Source organism: Phymastichus coffea, unplaced genomic scaffold (assembly GCF_024137745.1).
Source record: "Phymastichus coffea isolate CEN01 unplaced genomic scaffold, Cenicafe_Pcof_1.1 PCOF00059, whole genome shotgun sequence".
Classification (NCBI taxonomy): domain Eukaryota; kingdom Metazoa; phylum Arthropoda; class Insecta; order Hymenoptera; family Eulophidae; genus Phymastichus; species Phymastichus coffea.
Window position 1 is genome coordinate 1065554 of NW_026706870.1, and position 22528 is coordinate 1088081.

Consider the following 22528-nt stretch of genomic DNA (forward strand, 5'->3'; position numbering starts at 1 on the left):
CCTCTCGTCGCGGCGGCGATCGTGCACTCTTGTTTCGATGAACTACACTTGTGGCTCGTTCGCTGCACGGACGCCGTAGGCGTGCGAGTGCTCGTCGTCGTGGCTTTGGGTTCCGAGTAAACGAACGTTCCTTTCGTATCTTTGGCTACTATACGAACCCACCGTAACGAGCGAGTTAAAGAAGAAAACGAAAGATGGCCGAATGAATATTGCCCGACATCTCTTCCTTCTCGCGTGCCTTTCCGTGTTTATGCACAGTGGAAGATTCCAGAGGATGACCGTCGAGCAGAGACGTATAGCTAGCACGAGGGGAGAATAACCACGCGGCGTTCCAGCGAACTTTCTTCGTTAATCAGGCAGCTTCATTAACTCAGTTTCCAAGTAATTACTCCTCTTTGTTACAATAAGTGTTTAATGGAAGATTAAAATTGAATGAATAGAGTTTACGATGCCATTATCAGCTCGCGAGGGAAGAGCTCGGCTGAGAAGCAACCGAGAAAACGGCACACACCTGGTCGGCGAGCCTCCCGCGTTTCTGCGGCAGCACGGCCGCGAGCGAGTGGCTCGCTAGTTTACTTGCTCGCGCTCGCTCAGCTCGGCACTGATCAACGAATCGGTAGCGCGCGCTATCTCAGTTATTAGCGTTGGCCTTGAAGCAGCGCTGCTTTGAGAGAGCTCGCTTATCGCGCGACGACGACGACGACGACGACTCGCGACAGCGTTCCATCATTAATGGAGTACTGCGCGTCCGCGAAAGGCTCGTAAACACGCGTTCGGGTGATAAAACGTCGCAGCGCGCCGGGGAATAAGTGAAAAGCCCGCGACGCTCGGGACGAGGTGTGCGCGGGTTATGTGCGTATGGCATGTCATAAAGCTTCCTTTCCCGCTGAAATTCATGTATACGTGTACGAGAGGAGCTATATAAAAAATGAAAAAGGACGTAGTATAACCGCGGTTTTCACCTGCTCCTCTCTATTTCCGCCTGACGCGTCTTCGAATTGTTTCCACTTTTTGCTTTGCTCTCGTACGGTTCACGTATTATGGCGACGAGCGCGCGCACTTTCCTAGAAAACCAAAATAAAAAAATAAAAATGAAAAGCTGACGCTCGGTGACCGGTAAATTGAGCGCGACGCGCACAACAGTTTCGCAACTGCGTTTTTTTTTAAGCATTGCGTCGGGTTATTGCGTTTAAATGAATATAATTGAAGTGTTTGCTTTGGCTCTTCAATGAAAATCTTTAAAAAGAAAAAAGGCACGAGAATAAGTAGCTCGCTTTCCACAGTGGAATATCACGCAGAGCGAATGTCAATGTCGTAACTGATAATTGCCGAGCGGATTCCACGCGGACGTGTAAAAGAAAGGGGGGAACGGTCGTCATTCGGAGTAGTAAAGCGTGCTGCTGTTCACTTTGGCGTCCGCGCAGCGAACGACGCCGTTGTAAATCTCGAATTTTCTTGCTCCACCAGTGCGTGGCGGCGTCGAATGTCGCTGCGAAAATCCGGACAGGTCTCGTCGTCGCGTCCGAGCGGAAAACTAATGTTCTTGTTTATACGCGCCCACAGCGCAAAGGGAAGGAGAGGCAGAGAAGAGACGCGCGCGACGCGTACATCGAAAACACGTTTAATTTAGGCCGAGAGGCTTTGCGAGCAATAAAAGCTCGTAGTATGCGGCCAAAGGCGCTCCATTTAGGCGGAAACGGCTCGCACGCGCAGCGGACGAATCATTAACTTGGCGCCGCGCGGTGCAGAGAGAAAATAGAGCCAGCGCCGGTGGGGAGATACGCTCGCAATGTAATTTCCAACTGATTAACGGACGCAAGCTCGGCGGACAGGTGGACAGATGGGCTTGTCCCTGGCGTTGATAGCTCCATCGAGCTGAGAGAGATAGAGAGAAGGAAGGAACTGTAAAGTGCTAACCGCAACGCCGCTGTTCCGAACAGATTGCAACTTTGACGTTTCCAATGGTCCGCCCCCCCACCCCTTGCGTTCTAGCCCACCTACGCCTCCCCTCCCCCTTCGTGCAGCCCAAAGCACGCCAAACTCTCGGCTTGTTGCGCAAAAATAGCCTCAGCTTTCTCGGAGCCCCTCCCCTCCCGCCCTCGTGGCTTTACCCTTCGTTTTCCTCTTCGCTCGCCGCTCGCGCTGCCTCCCGTATTTCCGTAATCGCGGGAGCTGGCTCGTTTTGTTTTTATTCATTTGCTTTTATTTTTCGCTCATCGCAATGAACGACACGCGCTCTCGACCGGTCGCACCTCCACAACGAAGCGCAAAGCCGTGCGTACAGTCGGAAGCGCCAGCGCGCTGCGGTCGGAGCGACGCGACAGAAATGCGCGCTAATGAGCGTGTCCACGCGACGCGTCCGCGCGTCCCTCGGAAGTCCACTTGTTGAACGCAGTGCCGCGACAAAGCGGTCACGCTGAGAAGCTGGTTGTCCCACCCTCTCTCTCTCTCTCTCTCTCTATCTCTTTTTACCGAGGAAGGCAACGGGCACGTTCGCGTCGACGTGGTTCGGCGGCGGGCGCCAGAGGCGCGTTCTCCGTATGGCGTGGCGGAGGATCTCCGCTCTCGCGTCTGACAAAGTAATTTTCGGCTATTGATAAGCGAGCCTACGTACTCGACGATCATCGGCTGCACGTGCGCATGGCTCTGATGTGCTCGTTGATTATATCACGTCACTTGCAAGTGCAATTTATGTACAATACGGATAGCTGCGCTCATTACGGGGCTGCGCGGGCAAGGCTGTCTTATTATGTCTCAATTGTGCGTGCAACGTTAAGATGTCTTTATCGTAAATCAAAATCATTGTCATTTCTGGACTCCGAGCTCACAAGTAGAGCTCACAAGAGCTAAACTTTACAATAATAATATTGCGTTTAATAGTGGTGCGTTAAGATTACTTTATTGTATTATTTTAAGGTTAAGCAGTTGAAAGAATAGGAGCTTATTTTAATTCAATGAATTGATTGAGTATAATAGTACATTAAGATACAAGTGCAGGAAAATAAATGGCGTTTACGCCCGAGCGGAGCCAGGGTGGAAAGGTACACGAGAAACTCTTTCCCGAACGTGTGTCGTACCGTATTTTTCGGTACGACGTGTGGAAAGCTCGTTTTTGAACGCACGTTTTTGGCCGAGCTTACGGTAAATACATACTTTCCGCACGGAGTATCAAAAATCAATGTAGAACACTTATATTTAGTGCCGATTTACTCGTAACACTGATTCATGTGAGTACATTCAGCCAATCAGATCACGAATAAACGGACTTCACTTTCGGACCCATCTACTTTGACAAGAAGGATAATCTTACCGTTCTTTAAATATTTACTAATTTAAATTATATGAGATCGATTACCAATAAATATCACTAAAACCTGCGATTTGCGACCGACGCGACGACTATAAAAACAGAACGTATTCGTGTCACTACACACATTAGCATACTGTTAAATTATATTACACGATCACCTCTCAGCCAATCAGATCACGAATAAACTGGATCCTTGTCAGGTTCTCTTTTTTATAAGGGGATTAAACTAATGTACGACATGTAATCGTACAAAGGAAAATTGAAGAGTTGAAACATTCGCACGCATATTCAAACATAAATTATCAATTTCGTTTAACGCAAGAGAAGAAAAGACAGATGATTTGCATGAAGAGTGTAAAAACCGCTTGATTTTTTAGCAAAAGAAAAGCTTCAATGAATAGCGTCGAGATTCAAAAGACAAAGGAGAGCACGAGGTGGGTGAGAGAGAAAGAGAGAGAGAGAAAAAGATTCGTTTAGGGTTTTTTGAATCGTAACGAGACACGGCGAAAGGTTGTGACACGGCGGGTGGGAGAGGAAGCATTTTCTTTCAATTTGCATGGCCAAGCGACTCGGATTGAAGTGAGGGAGGGGGCGAAGAAAAAGCTGCTTTACATCGTCGACGAGCTTTACTCGTGTACGCGCGCACACCGTATTATGAATAATCAGCGAATCGCTCGGCCTCTTTTTTTTTTATTTTTTTTATGCGTGATCAAGCTTCATATTCTTCCCGTCATAATCATAACGAGGAAGCCTTGGAAATGGCCATGCAAAAAGGTCGCTGGCAATCATCGTGTTCGTGATAAATTTGTATTCGAGCGCTTCTTTGACGGAGAGGAACAACACCGTCCGAATCTCCAAAGCGGCGTGTGGGCAATTCAATTTTACAGTTTCTATCGTTTATCCGTGAAGTAATGTCAGATACACGTCGTAAAAGCGCCGAAAGGTTGCTGCGTGGCATCGCATTTCCCCCAACGGGAAAATTAATTCGACATTCCGAGAAATTCGCGTGTGGGAATGTACATACAAAAAGAATGCCAGTTCTGTTGGTTGAGTTGTGGACAATGTGTTTTTGGATAGCGCAAGTCATTGCAATGTAGAAATAAACTGCGTACTTCATTATTCAAAATTCAATAAACTCCGGAGACTTTTCAAACACTTTATCGCTTGTGCTAGTTTAAGTTGGGTTTTGATAAAAAATTTCAAGTATCTTTCGTAAGGCTGGCTCTATCGAGAAAATGAGCCCCCGAACGAATATCCTGGACAACTCAATGGATATATGGAACAGTCTGGAAAACAGCTCGATATGCTCGTATGCACGATGAATTGAGAAAATTTGAAAAAGCTCTCGGCATAACTCTTAGGTCCAAGAATAAAAGACAGTAATGCTTGTTGCTTAATTCAAGAAAAAAATTTCACGTGAAAAAGCAACACAACGCAATCCAACGATTCTCGAAAATATTTAGGACAGGGCGACAGTGGCAAATAAAGGCGAATTGAATTTGGCCGCTCGCCTATCGAGCAGAACCACAAGCTCTCCGTCCGGATAGAAAAGAGAAGAGGAAGCGGGAGAGACCCCTAATCTAGCTGTGTGTTTTGGTTGAGGATCGCTTCGGCCAATTTTCCTTTTTATCAGGCCACGCGTATTTGCCGCAGCACTTACGTTATGGATTGGCTCTTTGCGGGACTCGCAATTCTTTTTTTATACTCCCTATCCTTTCCTTCCTCTTCTCCTATTTGGTTTCTCGATCGCTCGGACGTTTCAATTTCTATCGCAATGCTTCCTTTTCTGGTGCCGATGGGAACTTGGCTGTCTATGTTGCTGTTGGTAGATTCCGTTCTGCGGTCAGCACGAACGAGAGGAAATAACGATAGCTCGATAGAAAGATTATCGAGTAGCGCGTTTGGTTTTACAAAATAACTAGTCGAGCGTGACGTCGCGCGAAGGGAACGAGCTTCTCCGAGGGGAGAAAAAATAGGAAATGGAAAGGCCCGACGTTTGGAATGCATGTCGAGCCGCGCACAGGTAAAAGCGATCAAAAGCCTAAACGCCGATGCGGCAGGGGTGTGTAATTAAGGGAAAGAGTCGATGGCGATGTTCGGCATAAGCCAATTATGCATAATACCACGAGAGAGGATAACTGGCCCGTTGCCAGTTTCCAGCTTTATACCTGTTGCGCGGCAGAGGGGACACGACGCGCCACTTCAGCCCTCGTCGTCGACGAGAGAAGAGGTTTGGCTGCCTGTCTCTCTCCTCTCTCCTTTGCAGCTGTTTCTTTAAGCTCGCCTCTGGATGATCTGGTTCGCGACTAATCGACGACGGGGACAGTCTTGCGTTGCCTTCTGTATCGAGTTTGCTTTTACTCGGCCTCCTTGGCGACGTTCCATTTGGCGCGAGTCACCGTGGAACCGGCGTTCGTTTGCTCGGCGCGCAAGGCTAAGCCGCGGCACGACTTAGAATTCAAACGACACGATGAGTTTCGATCTTCCCCTCGTTGCGCGCAAACGACTTATGTCATCGATCGAAACTCGCACGATTTTGTCTCGAATGTGGCTTTACGTAAGTTCCTGAAAAAAAAACTCATCGTAGCAAAGTGAATTTCAACATAAGAAAGCTTGCGAGAGAGAGAGAGTAAGAAAGAATCTACTTTTCCATGTAAAGTGTCGCACAAGTAAAGTGGTAAGTTTATTCCGTCTTGGGATTGGGAAACTTGTCCGGCTTGTAGACAAGTAGATTATACAGCACGCCAGTGCGGCAAACGGTAAAATCGGAATTAAAATTCAGATAGCAGGGTAAATAAAAAAAATATAAAAAACAATGGCAACAGAAGGCGCAATTTCAACGAAAGTGACGTACGTGAAAATAGGCTGCAATGATGAAAACGCACAGAGGATTGACGAAGCTTCAGATAAGGCCACGTAGTAGTCGTAAGCGCAGATAAATGTAAGCACGAATAATGACAACGGTAATTATCAGGACAAGAGAACGCACGCCGGGTCAACGTACGGCAGTGACTTGCATTGTTAACGGACGCAACATTAGCGAAGTAGCCACACGCAACTATGGAAACAATCGGCCAATCGAATACGTAACACCAAAGGCGGTGCACACGCAAGGCATGCGTCAGATCAACGGATTTCTCTCGGCTAGGAGCCACGGCGTCAGCCTGGGAATGGGGACCTTTGGGAACAAATGATCGCCGAAACGTGCTCCGTCGATGCCGGGAGCGAACAGTCACGCGGGCTTGCGCATTAGACTTCGCGAGGATTTTCCACCGGAATGGGAAGTCGCCCGAATACGAGAGTCGAAGCTCGAGGATGATTATGTTCTTTTCTCTTTCGTCGCGGTCCGCGCAGAGAAATGAGCACCGAACGCAGTTCGGTCAGCGGCCACAAATAATGAAAAGGCCTTATGCCCGTGGTCGTCGTCGCGCGCTGAATGTGTCTTCCGCGCGCGCAGATGAGAAGAAAAAAGGCCACCCGGAATGTTCCCTTCGCGATTATTATTCTCCTCGCTGGATCGCTGCGAGGACTGATTCTTCGTCTGGCTCGGCAAGGGGAGATGTTTTCGACCGATTCTCGAGGGAATTCCCTTTCGCCAATCAGCGCGGCATTGTGGGTCTCGCGTTGGCTCTGCAACTGATTAGTCGACGCTGCGTCAAAGTCGCGGCGAGCCGCCGCCACGATTCACTTGCGACGAGCGCGGCTGCAGTGGAGCTGAGCCCGGGGCGAGAGAGCGGCCAGGAGAACTTGAAATACAGCCAGCACAGCCCTCGAGCAAATAATGCATCGCGCTAAAAGCCCCGATGACCTAATGGTTGCACCCGCGCTTCTTCACGGCTCGTTAAGCTTTTGCTTTTCCCGACCGAAATTCGTTAATTTCCATCGGGAAGCGATGGCGCCCGGGCGGTGGCGTTTTAAATCCCAAAACTGCGCACATCTGTGATTCCAAGAGAGAGGGAGAGCGAGAGGGCGCAGCAGAGTGCTTCTACGAAAATTGAGAGAGCGCTGACGCTTGTAAAGTGCGCGCGGCAAGCAGTACTTTGTCGAGCGGAAACGCCGGGCGCGCGCTGCCATTTTTTACAATTCAGACCGACGCGCGCCCTCGACGCGATAAATTCGAGAATATCGAGCCTCGGGCTCCAAGAACTTTCATCCAATATTTCAAGAAACGCCGCTCGCGCGTTTTGCACTAGCGCGCCAGAGATTTCTGCGTTTGGCATTTCTCAACGTAAATTAAGATTGCGCCCGAAATAAATTATTCTCGCGGAAAAGTACAACTACCACACAGCAATGACGGGCGTGCAAGATGTTAAGACCGCAGTTACAGCGACGGCGAAAGAGCACGCGTCGTTCTCGCCGTGCCACTGTAGTCGTGATCCGATCCTCGTTATCGCTCAAACGGTAATGTCTTTATAGCCGCGCGGCATCGCAATTATTCGCGGCGAGCTTTGAGCAGGTCGACGTGATCGACGTGTGACCTGCGTGTCCCTGCTCTCTTGCCTCTCGATCGGCCCTTTGTGACAAGGACACATTTGATAGCCTGTCGGCGCCAATATCCGCACGATCCCAGCGTTAATACTATACCTACAGTTATAAATAGACCGATCCCGCTCAAAGCGACGTGGCGTTTGCGCGAACAAAAAAAAAAACAAGAGGTACGAAGTTCTCTTCAATTATATCAACGCTGCGGGAGGATCGTTAATTAGGAGGGCTTTATCAGTCTCTCTTTCTCTCTCCCTCCGCGTTAATTGAATACCCACCAAGAAATTTCAGCGTTTCGTAAGCGCGCAAAAGCTACCTTAATTAGTTTTGCCGCGCGTTAGTTGACGATCGGATAGTTTCCACTTGTTGGACGACGAAAGCTCGCACTCCCTCCCTCCTGCCCTCCTACCTGTGCACAATAATGCTACAACTGTATAATAAAAACGCCATCGACTGCGACGCGCAACGCCCCCGCCGTTCTTTTCTAGGTTTGGCGCGCTGTCGCTTTAATTGCAGCGTCGATTCGCCGAGAAGTGTCTTCGCGGGCGCTTCCGAAGAACGCCACTCTCGCGGAAAACTCATCCGTCCGGCTGGCCGCGAGCCGTCGCCATTCGTTGCAACTCTGGCGCAGCGCCGTCGTCCCGAGCGTCTTCGCAAGCTCGCGCGCGCGCGCCAAACTCCGCCAATGGGAGAGCTCGTGAAATTCGGCAAGCAGCCCCGGCGCGTGCAGCTGGCGGAACGCGCGCGCGGGCAAATCCGGCCATCGACACTGCGAAGCACAGCGACACAGCGCGACTCCCCCGCCTTGTCGTCGTCGTTAATGCGCTTAAGAATAAAGCGCGCGTAAGCGCGGGCCGCGGTGTCCGCCTCGGCGTCGCTGACAATCAGTCTGCGGAGCGCTTTATGCAGATGCCTCGCTGCGAGCCCCCCCCCCCCCCCCCCCCCCTTGTTTACAAGCGCGCGCTCGTTCTCCCGTTTACTTTTCATTTTTTTTTTGTATCCACGCACGCCGCGGAATCGCTAATGAGGCCAAGAGCACACTCGGCGATGCGCGTCTCGTTAATAGTTTGGCGCACGGGCCTGGAAATATTAAACATTCGAAATGCGCCAATCTCTCTCCTCCCGTTCGCCAGCGGAGAGCGTCGACTAATCGGAGCGCACACGCGCGAGATTACCGATAATCAGCTTGATTTTTCATTTGCTTTTCTTTTTAAATCTCCTCCGCGCGCCGCAAAGGTGCTTAACACCCGGCATGCCGCGTCGGCGTCGCGCGGGCGGGATTGCCGGAACTGCGTTTCTCCCGCTCGTCTGCATAATTCATCGCAAATCCGAAGCAAAATTACCGGGGAGACGGCGGGGGCGAAACGGCCATTAGGCATGCCGCGCGTAATTATTGAATATTTTCTCTCTGGATCCCTCGCGCCGTTCGCGCGCGCGCGCATAAGCCCCCGCTCGACGATGATTTCTACTAGCTCGCGCCGAATTATGCCGAGCTTTCAATTAATGCGGACTTTGCCTTTTTTCGTTGGTCCTCACCCCCTTCCGTACAACACTCGCCTGCTATCGGAGTTTTGCTTGTTCGCGTGTCTCGTATCGAGTATATGATTTCGATGTTGCGTTTTCGCGTGGGTCAGTGAACCACACTTACACGCGTCACGCCGCTTTTCAAACGTTAACCTTTTTCTTTCTTTTAATGCGCGATCGGAAAACGGTTACCGCGACGAATGTCTTGCTTTACGATGCTTGATGGCTTATTTACAAAAATTACGTAATTTTGAAAAATTACGTTGCGCGACTTCGATTTAACGAAGCGCGTTTCATTAGTTTTCTCATTTGAAATTGTTTTAATTGTTCTGATTGACGGGAGAACAGTCGATAACCGGCGAATAATTCTTTTGTTCCCAAACGCAGGCAGGATTATTCCGTAGACAAAGACGTTGAGGGTACTTTAAAAACCACTTCTACCTTTACACTTGAATAACGACAGAATTGTCGGAAGCCGTGTGAAATATCTAGGAACACGAATGACCAATGTTTATTCGTGGACAGCGTTATTACGCGTGTAATTGTTGAATTTTTTCAAAATATCAGACCCAACCACCCTTCCTAAAAATTATTTCGGAAGGTTAGAAAAGCAATCGAAACTTAAAAAAAACTTGAAATCAAATTATAGAAATTGAAAAGAGAGCTTGCAGCTAAGTATTTAATGTGCTGACCCAGACATCCAATTCGATAACGTTTATAAAATTAATTGCACAAATGGGTGAAAATAACAAGACTATAATTTAGAAATTAAATGAGGATAACGAAATTGACGAGAGGGAGAAAATAGGTATATCAATATCGGTGGATACCGAAGGAAAGTAGCGATTGGAGTGGCGTTATAATGTGCACTAAAACTCAAAGCTATCAGGAACCGAAGAAAAAAAGCGAAGCCGAAAGTATGATCTGGAGAGGAGAGTTCGGTGCGCCACTCGTCGCGAAATCCCCGTAATATCCGAAAAGCGATCAATCAGTCGCGATCACTGGGGGAGGTGAAGCGCGAGCAAAGCAAACTGAAAACAAATCAGCACGGAAGCGCACTTGTGCCACATCTCCGACGGTCAATACCGCGGCGTCTGTTTGCCGAGGTCTGCGCGGGTATTAATCCCTCGCAGCAGTATGGTCGCCGTCGTCGTGGCCCTCGGGCGACAGATAACCAAACGAGGCTTGCCGACGGGGGGGAGGGGGCTGCTAATGCATTGCCTTCTGCTCTCCGGAGCAGCAGTCAAAACTGTACGCGCACGCCAAAATCGAATTCTTCGCCCAGAGGTTTTTCTCGTGCAACGGCCAATGCAATTTTCGCCGATTTTGCCTGCGATTGACGTGCGCTCGCAAGCTCTCTCTCTCCCTTCTTTATTGTTTTTTTTCTTTCCGATTTGTTTTTATTTCTGCGAGTGCACGCGCCTCGCTTGGATTCGGCTTTTCGTGCGCGCTTATATGTTTTTGCTTTCGATTCGGTTAAGGCCCGCGCGAGCGTGTCAATCAGAATTTTTTCGAGCCGAGCCCCCTCTCTTTTGCGAGCTTTTGTGCACTCGGCGCACTGCACCTCGCGAGAGCTTTTGCCACTGCGCAACGCGTCCAAGAAGAGACATACACACGTTTGTTTTCTCTCTCTCTCTCTCGCTTGTTTGCGCGTGCGTGTGCTCCAAACATTAACGGTTGCTTGGCTCGCGGACAGTCGATGGAAAACCCGCAGCGATATGTTAGTTTTGTATTTTTCAGATGGCTACGCCTGTCGACTGCAAAGATTGAAACTTGCGGGAGGGAGCGGGCGAGAAACAGATAGAAAGTTGTGCGTTTTGTTTTGCCGAGAGACCGTTCTTATTGTCCGCCGCTGCCGCTATATTTTTTTCGAGCGCGCTCGCGCGACAGCCGCATTTTCCTTTTGTCGCGGCCGATATTGACCAAGCGAACGGCGCCCCGCGTCGAATATTCCGTCTCTGCGTCAAGCGAACCTCCGGCCGGCAGAGAGAACTTGGCGAAAATTAAAGTAAGTATCGGTCGCGCGGTACGAGTCGTCGACGCTAGTCGACGCTCGGAGGCGAAAATGAAAAGGAAAAAAAAAAAATTGAAAAAGGCGACCAGCTGAGCAAAGAAGCCGCGCGCGCGGAGCGAGAGCCTCGTCGAACGAAAATTCACTCGATCCGCAGGAAGCGCTCTGTTTAACGGAAAACTTACGCGGGTCGCCGACGAATGAAGCGCAAGAGCGAGCTCGCAGTTCATAAAAGACGTAATCAGATTTGGCGTGCTCCTTTCGGAAAGGAAAAAAAAAAAAAAAAAAAAAAAATAGGGAGGGAGAACTTTAAGCGCTGTCAATCGGCCGTGCTTGCTTTTGCCAACTTTTCGCGCGCAAGTTGAATTCCTCCCCGCGCTCCCTTTGACGACGACTTCCCTCGAGTAAACAAAGAGCGCGCTGATTTTTTCCTTCCTCCTCGCGGATGCGCTCCTAGCCAGTCCTGCGCCGCTTCGATATTCGGAATTGCGAGCCAAGCGAGAAAGACATCGGCGCCTACAAATCGCTCGTGTATTGATAAAATGACACTCGGCTCTAGCCAGAAGCATTCGATTGTAGATCAAGTCACGGAGCGAGGGGCGGAGGGGGTGGGACGCCCTGGAACGCCAGCAGCGACAACAACAAATCGCGAAGAGAGGAAGAAATTCCATGTCTCTCGTTGAGCAGCTGCCAAGTCGCCGTAGAGGCGTCGTTGTCGCGGGCGCACGGTCATTACGCGTGCCGCACCCCATTGATCCTCCCGCGCGGCAAACTGGGTTAAACTGCTCTCTCGGATAATTTAGCCGCCGCCGCCCCCCCCCCCTTTCGCCCGATTCAATATTGGCTTCCGCTCTCGCGTTATTCTTTATCTTCTTGCTTCGCAGAGCTTAACTTTGGAGATTTGTGGCTCCAGATTTAACATGCTGCGCGCACGCGACGAGATAATGAAATTTTAGCATTGAAATGCCAGTGTGCGAGCAGCGTACCAACAGGCTCGCTCAATTCAACCTCTCCGTGTTAAAAACTTGTTTGGCTTCCGAGCGATCACTTCGGTAGCCAGAGGACAATGGACGATTTGTCGACAAGAGAAATCGCCAAGCTAGCAACGGCAAAACGTCCGAATCGAGAAGAGGACGCGATCCTCGCGGGAGGGGGGGGGGGGTCGCCAGGCGACAAAACGCGATCAATTATTAATGCCCAGCGACAGCAAGAGCAAGAGGAAGAGGAAGAGCCAGTGACCCGAACGCAAGAACCACTTGGAAAGTGAAAAATTAGGGAGTTAAATGGAGCCGCGGCGCGCACGGACGACCATATAAACAGCCGACGAGCGCGCGCGATGTGAAATCAGGGGGAAAGACAAAGACGACAGCGGGAGGGGGGGAGGCTCCGCAAATTTTAATACGTCGAATCTCTCCGCAATTCACATTATACGCGGACCGCTGACGCGGAATATTGGCGGCGTTTAACCGCGCGTTTTTACGCGTTACCAAGTGAATTTGAGCCTTGCCACATCCGCCGGCGCGCACCATCGCGCGTCGCCACGCCGGCTCGAGAACTCGGAAAGGACCGTACATACATCATATGTATACGTATAAAAGCGCGCGCGCGTACGTAAGTCTTAATTGGAAATTTCGAGAGCTGCGCGCGACCGGCGATCTTATCGGCCGACCAAATTAATACGCAATCAAAGGCTGATCGGCCGTGAAATTATTCTTATTCTGAATGAGCGATGGAGCGCTAATATGTACAGCTCGAATTGAGTTTCAGAACTGTGTGCACTCTGCCGAGCGTAGAAATTGCGAGTATTCAACTCGTCGGCAATCATAACCTCTTTTCAGATCCGATCGACATTTCCAATTATCATTTAGCAATTAATAGTTCATCGCGAGCAAGTCGCAAGCCATTTAGTTTTCAAACCCATAAATCTTGCCGAGCGCAGCGTGTTTTCAATTTCAAGAAACAAACCTCTCACATTGAGCAATATTTTTAATACATTTCTGGGAAATGCGGCAACGATGTCGAACTGAAACAGAGGATTCTCCATGAGGTGCTGGCTTGAAAGTTAATGACTTGCTAATTCCTAAATATCTCTGTCGCTTGAGTTTTGGAATCATATGATCTGCGATGGGTAATCAATTTATCAGTAAACGGAAATAATCGAGGCTCGCCTTAAAAGTAATCGGAACATGCGTCAGCGAAAAGATCGAGTCAACACCGTGGCTATCTGCAAATAAAACCAGCCAACCATGCAAGACAGCCCCCATTAAAAATTTGAGCGCCCAATACGTCGCCACCCGCCTCGCGAATTATTCAAAAAAAAAAAAACCAAAGCGCAGGGAAAGAGCGCGGAATCAATTTCCAGCGTGCATACGGGAGGCAGGCAGGACACAAACGCGCAGAGAGCCGGTGTAATATTTCTCCGTTTGATGGGTCATAGCGAGAGCAAGTCCCGCGAAATTGATCGCCGGGGCGGGCGGGTGAGCGAGATGTCGTCTATTTCAAAGCCGCCGGCGGAAAGCTCTTGCCAATCTGCGCGAGCAATTTGCGTTTTGCCAGCTTACACGCCACGCCGACGGCTTGTTTTTACGCTCGCACGTCGGTCCCTCCGCGATCAATTTTTTTACCGCCCAACGCGTCGTCTTCGAATCTAATTGTCCTTCCTTTTTTTCTCTTTTCGATCGACATTTTACCGATCTGGCATTCACTTGATAAGAAACACTTTTTTGTTATATATTCGCCGATACCCGTACTACGTCGTATATCAGCAAACTACCCATGGAGAGTACGTATAAGAAAAAATTCAGAGTCTCAGTTGTCGACCACGTCGAATAACCAATTTGTTTAAAAGTGCGTTTATTTACACGCATTTTTAAGAACAAGCATATTAATAAACAATTTATGACAATTTTTCCTCTAATAATTTTAGTAAGTTAGTCTTTTAATAAAAGTCTTAAAATACATATGCACATATGTAAAATAAAAATATGTATCTGGAATATGTAACAAATAAAAGAAAGAATTTGTACCGCCACGCCTGGAAGGGTTCAACGATTTCTCACTTAAAAAAAAATCCGAGATACGTAAACAGAATCGCTGCATCGGCGTGCCAAAGGATGGCACAGTAAGCTATCTACCTTGTAGATTTCCTTATTATCTTTCAGTTTTAAACGTGTTGTGAATATCCGAGTCTTATGCCCTTTGAAATCAACAGAAGAAGGGCTGAGGTATCAAATTCAACAACAAATTTTTCAACTTAATGTGAAAACAAAGTGGCAAAAGCATTTCGCTTGACTTTCGCCCAGCTGAATCAAATATCGCACCAAAATAATACTGCAAAGGCGTGCAATTCATCCTCGACGATTCGGGTTTTAAGCAAGGTCGAACGAAAAATAACGCGGGAGCGAAAAAGACGAATGAAAGCACAAGCACAAGACGGGATGTCGCCTAATGAGCATGCTTTCCTCGAGACACGGGAGTTCGCGGGGTTGCAGTTCATCCGCTTTTTTCGCGCAATAATGCGCTCTAAAATCTCGCGCAAACAGTCGACCAAACTGTTCTTTGTGCCAAACGGATTTCCCAATCACAAAGCTCTCTTCCGTACTCTGCCGCGCGAGCGGAGGGGGATTAATAAAGCTCGCGGTGTTCATTTCGTTGCACAGCCTTTCTCGACGAATTGAATTTCCCCGTGTGTAACGCGAGAGCCTTTGATGTTATATATTCCACCGCCGCTCACACGAGAGATGAAGCGAAAAAAAAAATTTTAAATAGAAAGAGGCGACTGGCGCATCCGTTACATACACCATAAATAATCAATTTGCGGATTTACTATTTAAAACGGAGAGGGTTTTAAAAATCATTCGCTAGGCAGTTTTATTTTTTGCGCGATATACTTTCGATCTTTTTGTCCATACGTGAAATTTCTATAACATGAAAATTCAGCTAGGAGGCAATTTTAATCACAAGCTCTTAAGATATATGTAGGACGCGACGAAGGATATTGTCGTCGGAGGTGGTACGCGAATGCATTGCAAAGAGGCAAACGTCGTGTACCGTTGGGGATCATATAAAACTGAAACAGAAAAAAAATACGCCTCTCTGATGAACCCAACTTTTACCCTCCGGTTAAACCAATCCCCCCCCCCTCTCTCTCTCTATATATATATATATGCACGTGCATTATTCCAATGTAAAAGCTTTTCTCTCGGAGGGAGGATAATAATGTAATGGAGAGTCGACGTAATTGACAGATGCTCTGATGTGGTACTCAATATTTCAACAGCACACCAGGAGAGAGAGAGAGCCTGTCAAACCGAAATTAATGAAACAAAAATAAACAAAAAGAAACAAAAAAAAATAAGGAAAATCATATTCAGTGCATCTACGTGCACTGACGAATTTCACAACTCCGTTAAATGAGCGAAAAATTAATCGAAAATCTGTGGATGTCATTTGATGAAGTCTGTCCAACGACAAAAGAAGTTTCCTTCTGGTCATTTTTTCTTCCTTTACCGTCGAGAATTATTTTCCTTTTATTTTTATTCGACCTAGAGTTTACTGTTCGAAATTTTGTATTTCGGATAGTTTGCTGGGAATATCGATGGGAAACTTATTTAGTTAAGACGTTTGTCAGTGTGAATTCCTCCATGTAAAAAAAAACAATTTCTTCGCATCGATATGTAAAGTCGCTATCATCATCTACATTGATTACAATGATACGTGATCATAAAATTGATTACTACTCCAATAATTCTTTTATGATTGCATAAATATCAACTGATTATTAACGACTATACTGTTTATCGACAAAATTTTTAACGTGTAAAAATCTCAATATATTAAAAAAAACATTTTGTGCCATAAATATTTCATTTACAAGCTAATGCAATCGCAGCTTAACTGTAACAATATTTGATTACAGTAATCCAAACAAATCACTATGCAGCATCGATCAGAGTGTTGGTAAATCAAACGTACGGCAATGACAACAATGACGACAACGACGACGACGATGATGCCGTGGCTTCAACGGAAGACGCCGAGGCAGAACTACGCGACCGCTACCGTCGACTAATTCCTTACATGACGTACTACGTGGTTAACAATTACGTGAGAAGGCCACAACAGCAAGTGAAGAACGCGAAATACCAGCAACCAATGACCCAAGATGAACGATTTGTGCCTTCGGTACAGTACGACCCCAAAGAACTTGGTCCTGATAGCGACACTTTTTTACCTCTCAGGTATGACGACAAGGGTAGTTACGAAGATTACACTGCTGTTCGAACACCAAAACCTGTTGCTATGTAAGTATTCAAAATGGACTTATCTGCAATACTAATCGAGTTTTCACAATAAACTACGTTGATTTATTTCTCTCGTCATTTCGTCAAATTTAAATTGGAAAGATCAATGAAAAATAATTTTATGTTTGCCCGTCTGCAGCCTTCAAAGTACAATACCCGAGATACGCTATCACACGACCAGCCCTCCGGAGTACACAAAGCTTGTGTCAGCGAAACCAGCGCAACCCGATTACCCCAGTTACGGCCAAGAATTCGAGTCTGTGCGTTTCGTGCCACAGTTGCCAAAAGCACCACCACGATCATCATCAACTGTGAGATACGCAACGACACGGCCTTCGCCACAAACTCCACCCAGGGTCAGCTTGAATCACGTGCTAAAGAGTTTACAGCTAACTAATCAATTACCCGAGGTGTTGAGTAAAGACAACATCGACAGTAGCATCAAGACTCTTGTCGATATTTTGAATATTCTTAATGCTGGCAAGAAGGAGAACTACCCGTCGAGTTAGTAACGAAAACTTTTCAAAACTACGAGTTATTCTTGCAAAAATAACCCATTACTTGTAATTTCAGCGTATGGGAAATTGAAAACAGCCCCAAACACGAAATCAAAAGTTATCACGGAGTCCAACTACGAAGCTACACAATTCTCACTGGCACCGCAACACGACGAATTCAAAACCGCGCGACCCTACGTCAAACAGTCAAAAATTCCATACGAAGATTACATCGAGACCAAACCATTAAATCCCTACGTCAATCAAATCAAAACCCCATTGGCGATATCTGCCGACAACTTGGTTGGACAATTGAAATCGACAAGACCTTACCTTCGTCCTATCCAAGGATTCACAACCCCGATTCCTACGGAAGACTTAGTTGACATCAAACCAATTTCAACGTATGTGAAACAAATGAAAACTCCAAGCCAAGATTTGCTTGATTTGAAACCCTACGTATCCTACGTGAAACAAGTAAAAGCTCAACCAACAGTACCCAATGATGAGTTGATCGACATCAAGCCTTACGTCGATCAAGCGCAGATAAATCATTATACAAAAGCTTCAGTGCCAATCCGATACGATGACTTGATCGAAGTTAAGCAACCGATGAGCATCTACCTCGATCCGTCGAAAATACCTCAAGAGAGCTTCGAGCAAGCCAAAACACCAAAAGTTCACGGCGAGGACGACGACGCAAAAACTTACGTGCAAACAACGGAAACGCGTACGCCGATGCCACCCACGCAGGACATTCAGAAGATCGTTCAGTACTACGTGCCCATCGTTCAGGACATCGATGAGGAGACAGCTGTAGCTTATAAACCTGGTGAGACGATACGATGAGATTAACACTACGTCAATGTTTATGATAAATTAGACCAAAAAAATGCGATTTTTTCTTTCCAGTCAATAAAGATCCAGCGATGTCGCCAAGTATCGAACACGCATCGAAAAATAATTACATCCATCAGGATGCGATTCTTGAGGATGAAAGACTAACGTTACCAGTGAATACCGAAGAACCACCGAAAATAGCTGAACCGACTATACCGCCAGTTTTGAAGTACGGTGCTACACGTGGAAAGCCTCATGTCGACTATCCAGCGTACACTGAGATACCTGAAACGGAATTCAGTTGTAAACAGCAGAGGTACAAAGGCTTCTTTGGTGATCCTCAGACTGGCTGTCAGGTGAGATGATCTCTGCAGTCTCTAAATATGTAAGTTAGGTGTTTGACTTTTTATAACGGACAAATAATTAATGTTTAGGTCTGGCATTACTGTGACTTGAATGGTGGTAAGTCATCGTTCCTGTGTCCAAATGGAACGATATTCAATCAAGTAGCTTTGACCTGTGACTGGTGGTTCAATGTCAAATGCGAATCAACGACACAGCTGTACGTACTGAACGAACGTCTTTACAAATACATCCTACCGGTGATGCCCAAATTTCCCGAAGATTTCACGGGACCAGAAGTCGACAAATATCTCGAGCTCAAGTTCAAGGAGATGGAGGCCAAGATGATGATGGAGAAGAAAAAGAAGAAAGAGGAACGGCAAGATGAAAAGGATAAAAGCCCAATCAATACTCTGCAGTCTATTGAGGACTCCAAGAAACGTTGATTTGCGTTTATACGTACATCAGGCAGAAGTAATTTACGTATTGAAATTTCTTAGTTAAAAATCTTACAGTACTGTATTTGTCATTTATTGATGAAGAATTCGACTATTACTTCTGTTAGTTTTGTAAATTTTCAAAGCATCGTTGCCATTAGAAATACACAGGCGCGAAAGAGAAATCTTTTGGAGGAAATGAAAGAAAAAAAAAAAAAAAAAAACTATTTTCGAGTGATATTAGTTAATGACATCAACGGGGATTTCTATAACGCCTCTAGTCATATTTTTGTCCTTTAATTATGTAATTAAGACAAACTTTCTCCATTCATAACGAAGTAATCAAAGAGTTGAATGGCATTATTGATTGTTGCTCCTTTGATAATTGACAACAATTCACGATCCATCCGGCACAATAATCAATATATAACTTATAAGAACAATAGAGGCTGTTCATGTAAAAGAGGCATTGCGTACTCTTATTACAAGTTTAACATGTTTGTATTTTACCACTTGCAACTATGTTATGAATTTGTTGAATAAATATATTTATTCATTTTTTTTTAAATGTGAACTCTTAATCTTACCTTTTTTGTTTGACGAGTTCTTCTCCAAGTTTCATTGATTTTTTCAAGAGCTGCTTCGAATTCTGGCATTGCATCATCATTCTGGAATTTATAATTATTTTTTTAATAAATAATATATTTTTAAAGTCAATCTTTGCAATGTGTAGTGATAATTATTTACTCACTATCTCACTAACAGCATATGCCTTATGGTTTTTATGATGTTTAAGAATACAGTGAGAGCATCCTTCAAAGTCACAATCTTCACAGTAATACTCTGCAGGATCAGCTCCATCATTGTGATTTGGGCAAAACATTGTAATAGGCAACTCATAGGAAATGTTTAGAATTATTGTTTCATGATCTTTAAGAACTTTCTTGTGGATCTGAAATAATAGTAAAACCATTAGTAAATATTTTTAATATTTGCAGTTCTCAACTGAAATGAATATATTGTTAATATAGTACTATATTATATGGATTATAAAATTATGAATAAATTTTTGTCTCTTAACATTAATTAATTAACAATCCAACCTTTTTATAGCACAGTTTGCAGAATAATGCTTGACAAGTTTTACACTCGCAATAAGCAATCATACCACACTCTTGACAAGGCCCTGAAACAAAATTTTCAAGTTATTGAAATAAACAATTAATGTTAAATATATGAAAGCTTAACAATACAAACAAACCTCTCTCAAAATGTTGACGAGCCAAAGCATTTGCTGATACATGAAATGAAAAATCAGGTTCTTCAATAGTATGCAACGGCATTGATGAAAGTGCGTGTAGTGCACCAATAACATACAAGTTATGTGGCAATCTTTGTCTTTTTACAAGTTCTGCTTCTCCAGATATGTCTGGGCATTGTGGACATAGCATATTTGGTCTTGTAGATTCACATGTATTACACGTGGTATGACCACATGGTAAAAGAAGTGGACTTTTGTGACCCTTTAAGTCTGCAATGAGAAAAAACAAAAAAAAAAATGAGTTCATTTAAATATTTTAATAATTTATACTTTTGTGTTAATTTATTGAAACTTATTTAATTAAATAAAAAAATGTACCAGCCAATAGTAGTAGTGTACCTGCAATAGAAACACTTATCATATAGCTTTTTTCCATTCATACCTAAAAAAATTCAAGCCTTTTGCAAACGCAAATAACAAACTAAAATCCACTTATAATAACTATTGTAAAACTGATATAACTGCTTTCATAGCAATACTCTCGAAACATACTTTTAAATAATATCAATGATAAAATATTAAAATGCAATGGTTTGAAAGAAAATTACTACTTTAATTTTTAATCAATCGTAAAAATATTTAAAACTCCAATCAACCTTTTATATTAATCGAAAATAAGGGAAGAAAAATACATATAAATAATTTAAAACCAAGAAAAGAAACATGCACGGAAACTTTTCGCAGTGATAAAAAAAAGTTCTTTGTTCCGAGCATGCAACAAGTGTTAGACGCATTCTCTCGAGACAAAGGGATTGTCGATTTACCTTTGCCGATGTAGAATCGGTTCTTGCATAATCCGCACAAGACATCCTTGGATTTGATCATCACGGGACTTGCCGAATAATTAGGAATGTTCGACAATGAATCTCGTCCTTCATTCTTCCGATTATGATTAAATCTTCGTATCATCTTTCTTCTATATGTAAAAAGTACAAACACAATATACACATGCACGTCAATTTCCGTTCTGTAATATTAATTATTCGCTTCGAAATATATCAATTATCGACACACTTGTTTAAACTGCGACCGATTACGAGCCAGTAAACTATGCGATACGAAAACCACAAACGGACACCGCGCCGGCCGGCTAACGAGTGTGGACAAGAGACGTGAAATACATGTACCGACAAGTTGAACAAAGGAATGTCAACAAACGTTGTATATGAGTAGGGGAAACGATCTTAATTTTTTCTCAGAGGTCAGTGCATGTACATATATAGGCAACCATTTTCGAAAGCAGAAATTCAGACTGTTTAGAATGTTTATAGATATTTTTAGTGTGGTAAGTGCAACTGTAACTTTTCTGTTGTGACTTCTGAGTTGTGTTATGTATGTTTTTTCGTTAAGTAACTGATATTCCCATATATAGGAATAGAAACAATTTAAAAAAACCGTTACGTTTGTGGATTTCACGTCATGAAACTACAAAAGTTAGTTAATTCAACTGTTTTTACATGAAATTTTGTAAATATCAATAAATCAATAGTAAGAATATTTTTTAATTCCGTAAACGAAAAAGTGAATTAATATATTTTATATAGATCAGCGTAATTAAAACTTTTACGTAATTACATTTTTTAATATAATAAAGCGACCACATATTCTATGCAGCTAAATATTCAGAATAGTTTTAATTTAAAAATGAGCAGTCCAGTTGGCGGAAAATTAGTAGTGATGATTGATCGTTCGACTTTTTTTAAATTTTTCCCAAAGCATTATTTTTCGAAAGTCTCTTTAAATTTTAACCGGTAAAAAAGATTCAATTAGTAATTTAATCAAAAGTTGATTGCTTCACGATAAAAAAACGTATTTAAAAGGAAAAATAATACGTCAGACCTATTATGCACCGCAGCAGTACTTTCGATACACAAAAGGAAATTAGTGAGATGCAAGCTGTATCAAAGGTAAATAAAGAGAGGAAGACTCTTTTTCAACATTAAGCAAACTTGATAATGCAATGGATTTTAATAAGCGCTTTCGCAAAGAGATGTTAAAACCGTAAGTTGTATTATAGAAAATCGAGAAGAAAACAAAGCAAGATCGATATGTATCGATGATTGACAAATGTCTCGGTAGTCTGAAATAGCAAAAAGAACGCATATCTGCATCGCTCTCAGAAACATTTCACTATTAATTGAAATTGTTTCGTCCTGTAAACTAACCATGATAAAATTAAAACTTTCGCTCCGAAATATGTTTTGTAAAGTATTCCAGGCAGTATTCTGGTTGACGCTTGGTAACACGCTGAAACTAATACTTGCATCTTCCTTTGATAATTGAAAGTTTTAACGAGCGGTAGATCGAAAACGAGGAGGAAAAATATACATTTTTTAAATTATAAAGTTTAGGGATTCACTGACAGTAAACGGAATTTTCAGTTAATTATACAAAGCTCAATTATAACGTCGCGTAAACGTCAGAGTATATTTTAATTTCAGTGCCGATTTTTACTATATTG

General features: G+C 44.5%; 2 protein-coding genes across 2 annotated transcripts in view; one reads left to right on the plus strand and one right to left on the minus strand.

Moving 5' to 3' along the window:
• LOC131666500 (uncharacterized) overlaps positions 1 to 18905 on the plus strand; it is a 37770-nt gene extending 18865 nt beyond the window's left edge. The window contains exons 2-6 of the mRNA XM_058939225.1: positions 16246 to 16630; positions 16770 to 17134; positions 17204 to 17959; positions 18040 to 18323; positions 18402 to 18905. Of these exons, the coding sequence (XP_058795208.1) occupies positions 16407 to 16630; positions 16770 to 17134; positions 17204 to 17959; positions 18040 to 18323; positions 18402 to 18755 (1983 nt within the window). The 5' untranslated portion in view covers positions 16246 to 16406 and the 3' untranslated portion in view covers positions 18756 to 18905. The remainder of the gene's footprint in view (positions 1 to 16245; positions 16631 to 16769; positions 17135 to 17203; positions 17960 to 18039; positions 18324 to 18401) is intronic.
• LOC131666499 (RING finger protein 17) overlaps positions 1 to 21157 on the minus strand; it is a 202884-nt gene extending 181727 nt beyond the window's left edge. The window contains exons 1-5 of the mRNA XM_058939224.1: positions 20832 to 21157; positions 20008 to 20277; positions 19850 to 19932; positions 19498 to 19698; positions 19334 to 19414 (exon numbers count right to left, since the gene is read on the minus strand). Coding sequence (XP_058795207.1) covers positions 19334 to 19414; positions 19498 to 19698; positions 19850 to 19932; positions 20008 to 20277; positions 20832 to 20976 — 780 coding nt within the window. The 5' untranslated portion in view covers positions 20977 to 21157. The remainder of the gene's footprint in view (positions 1 to 19333; positions 19415 to 19497; positions 19699 to 19849; positions 19933 to 20007; positions 20278 to 20831) is intronic.
• Positions 21158 to 22528: the final 1371 nt, after the last annotated feature.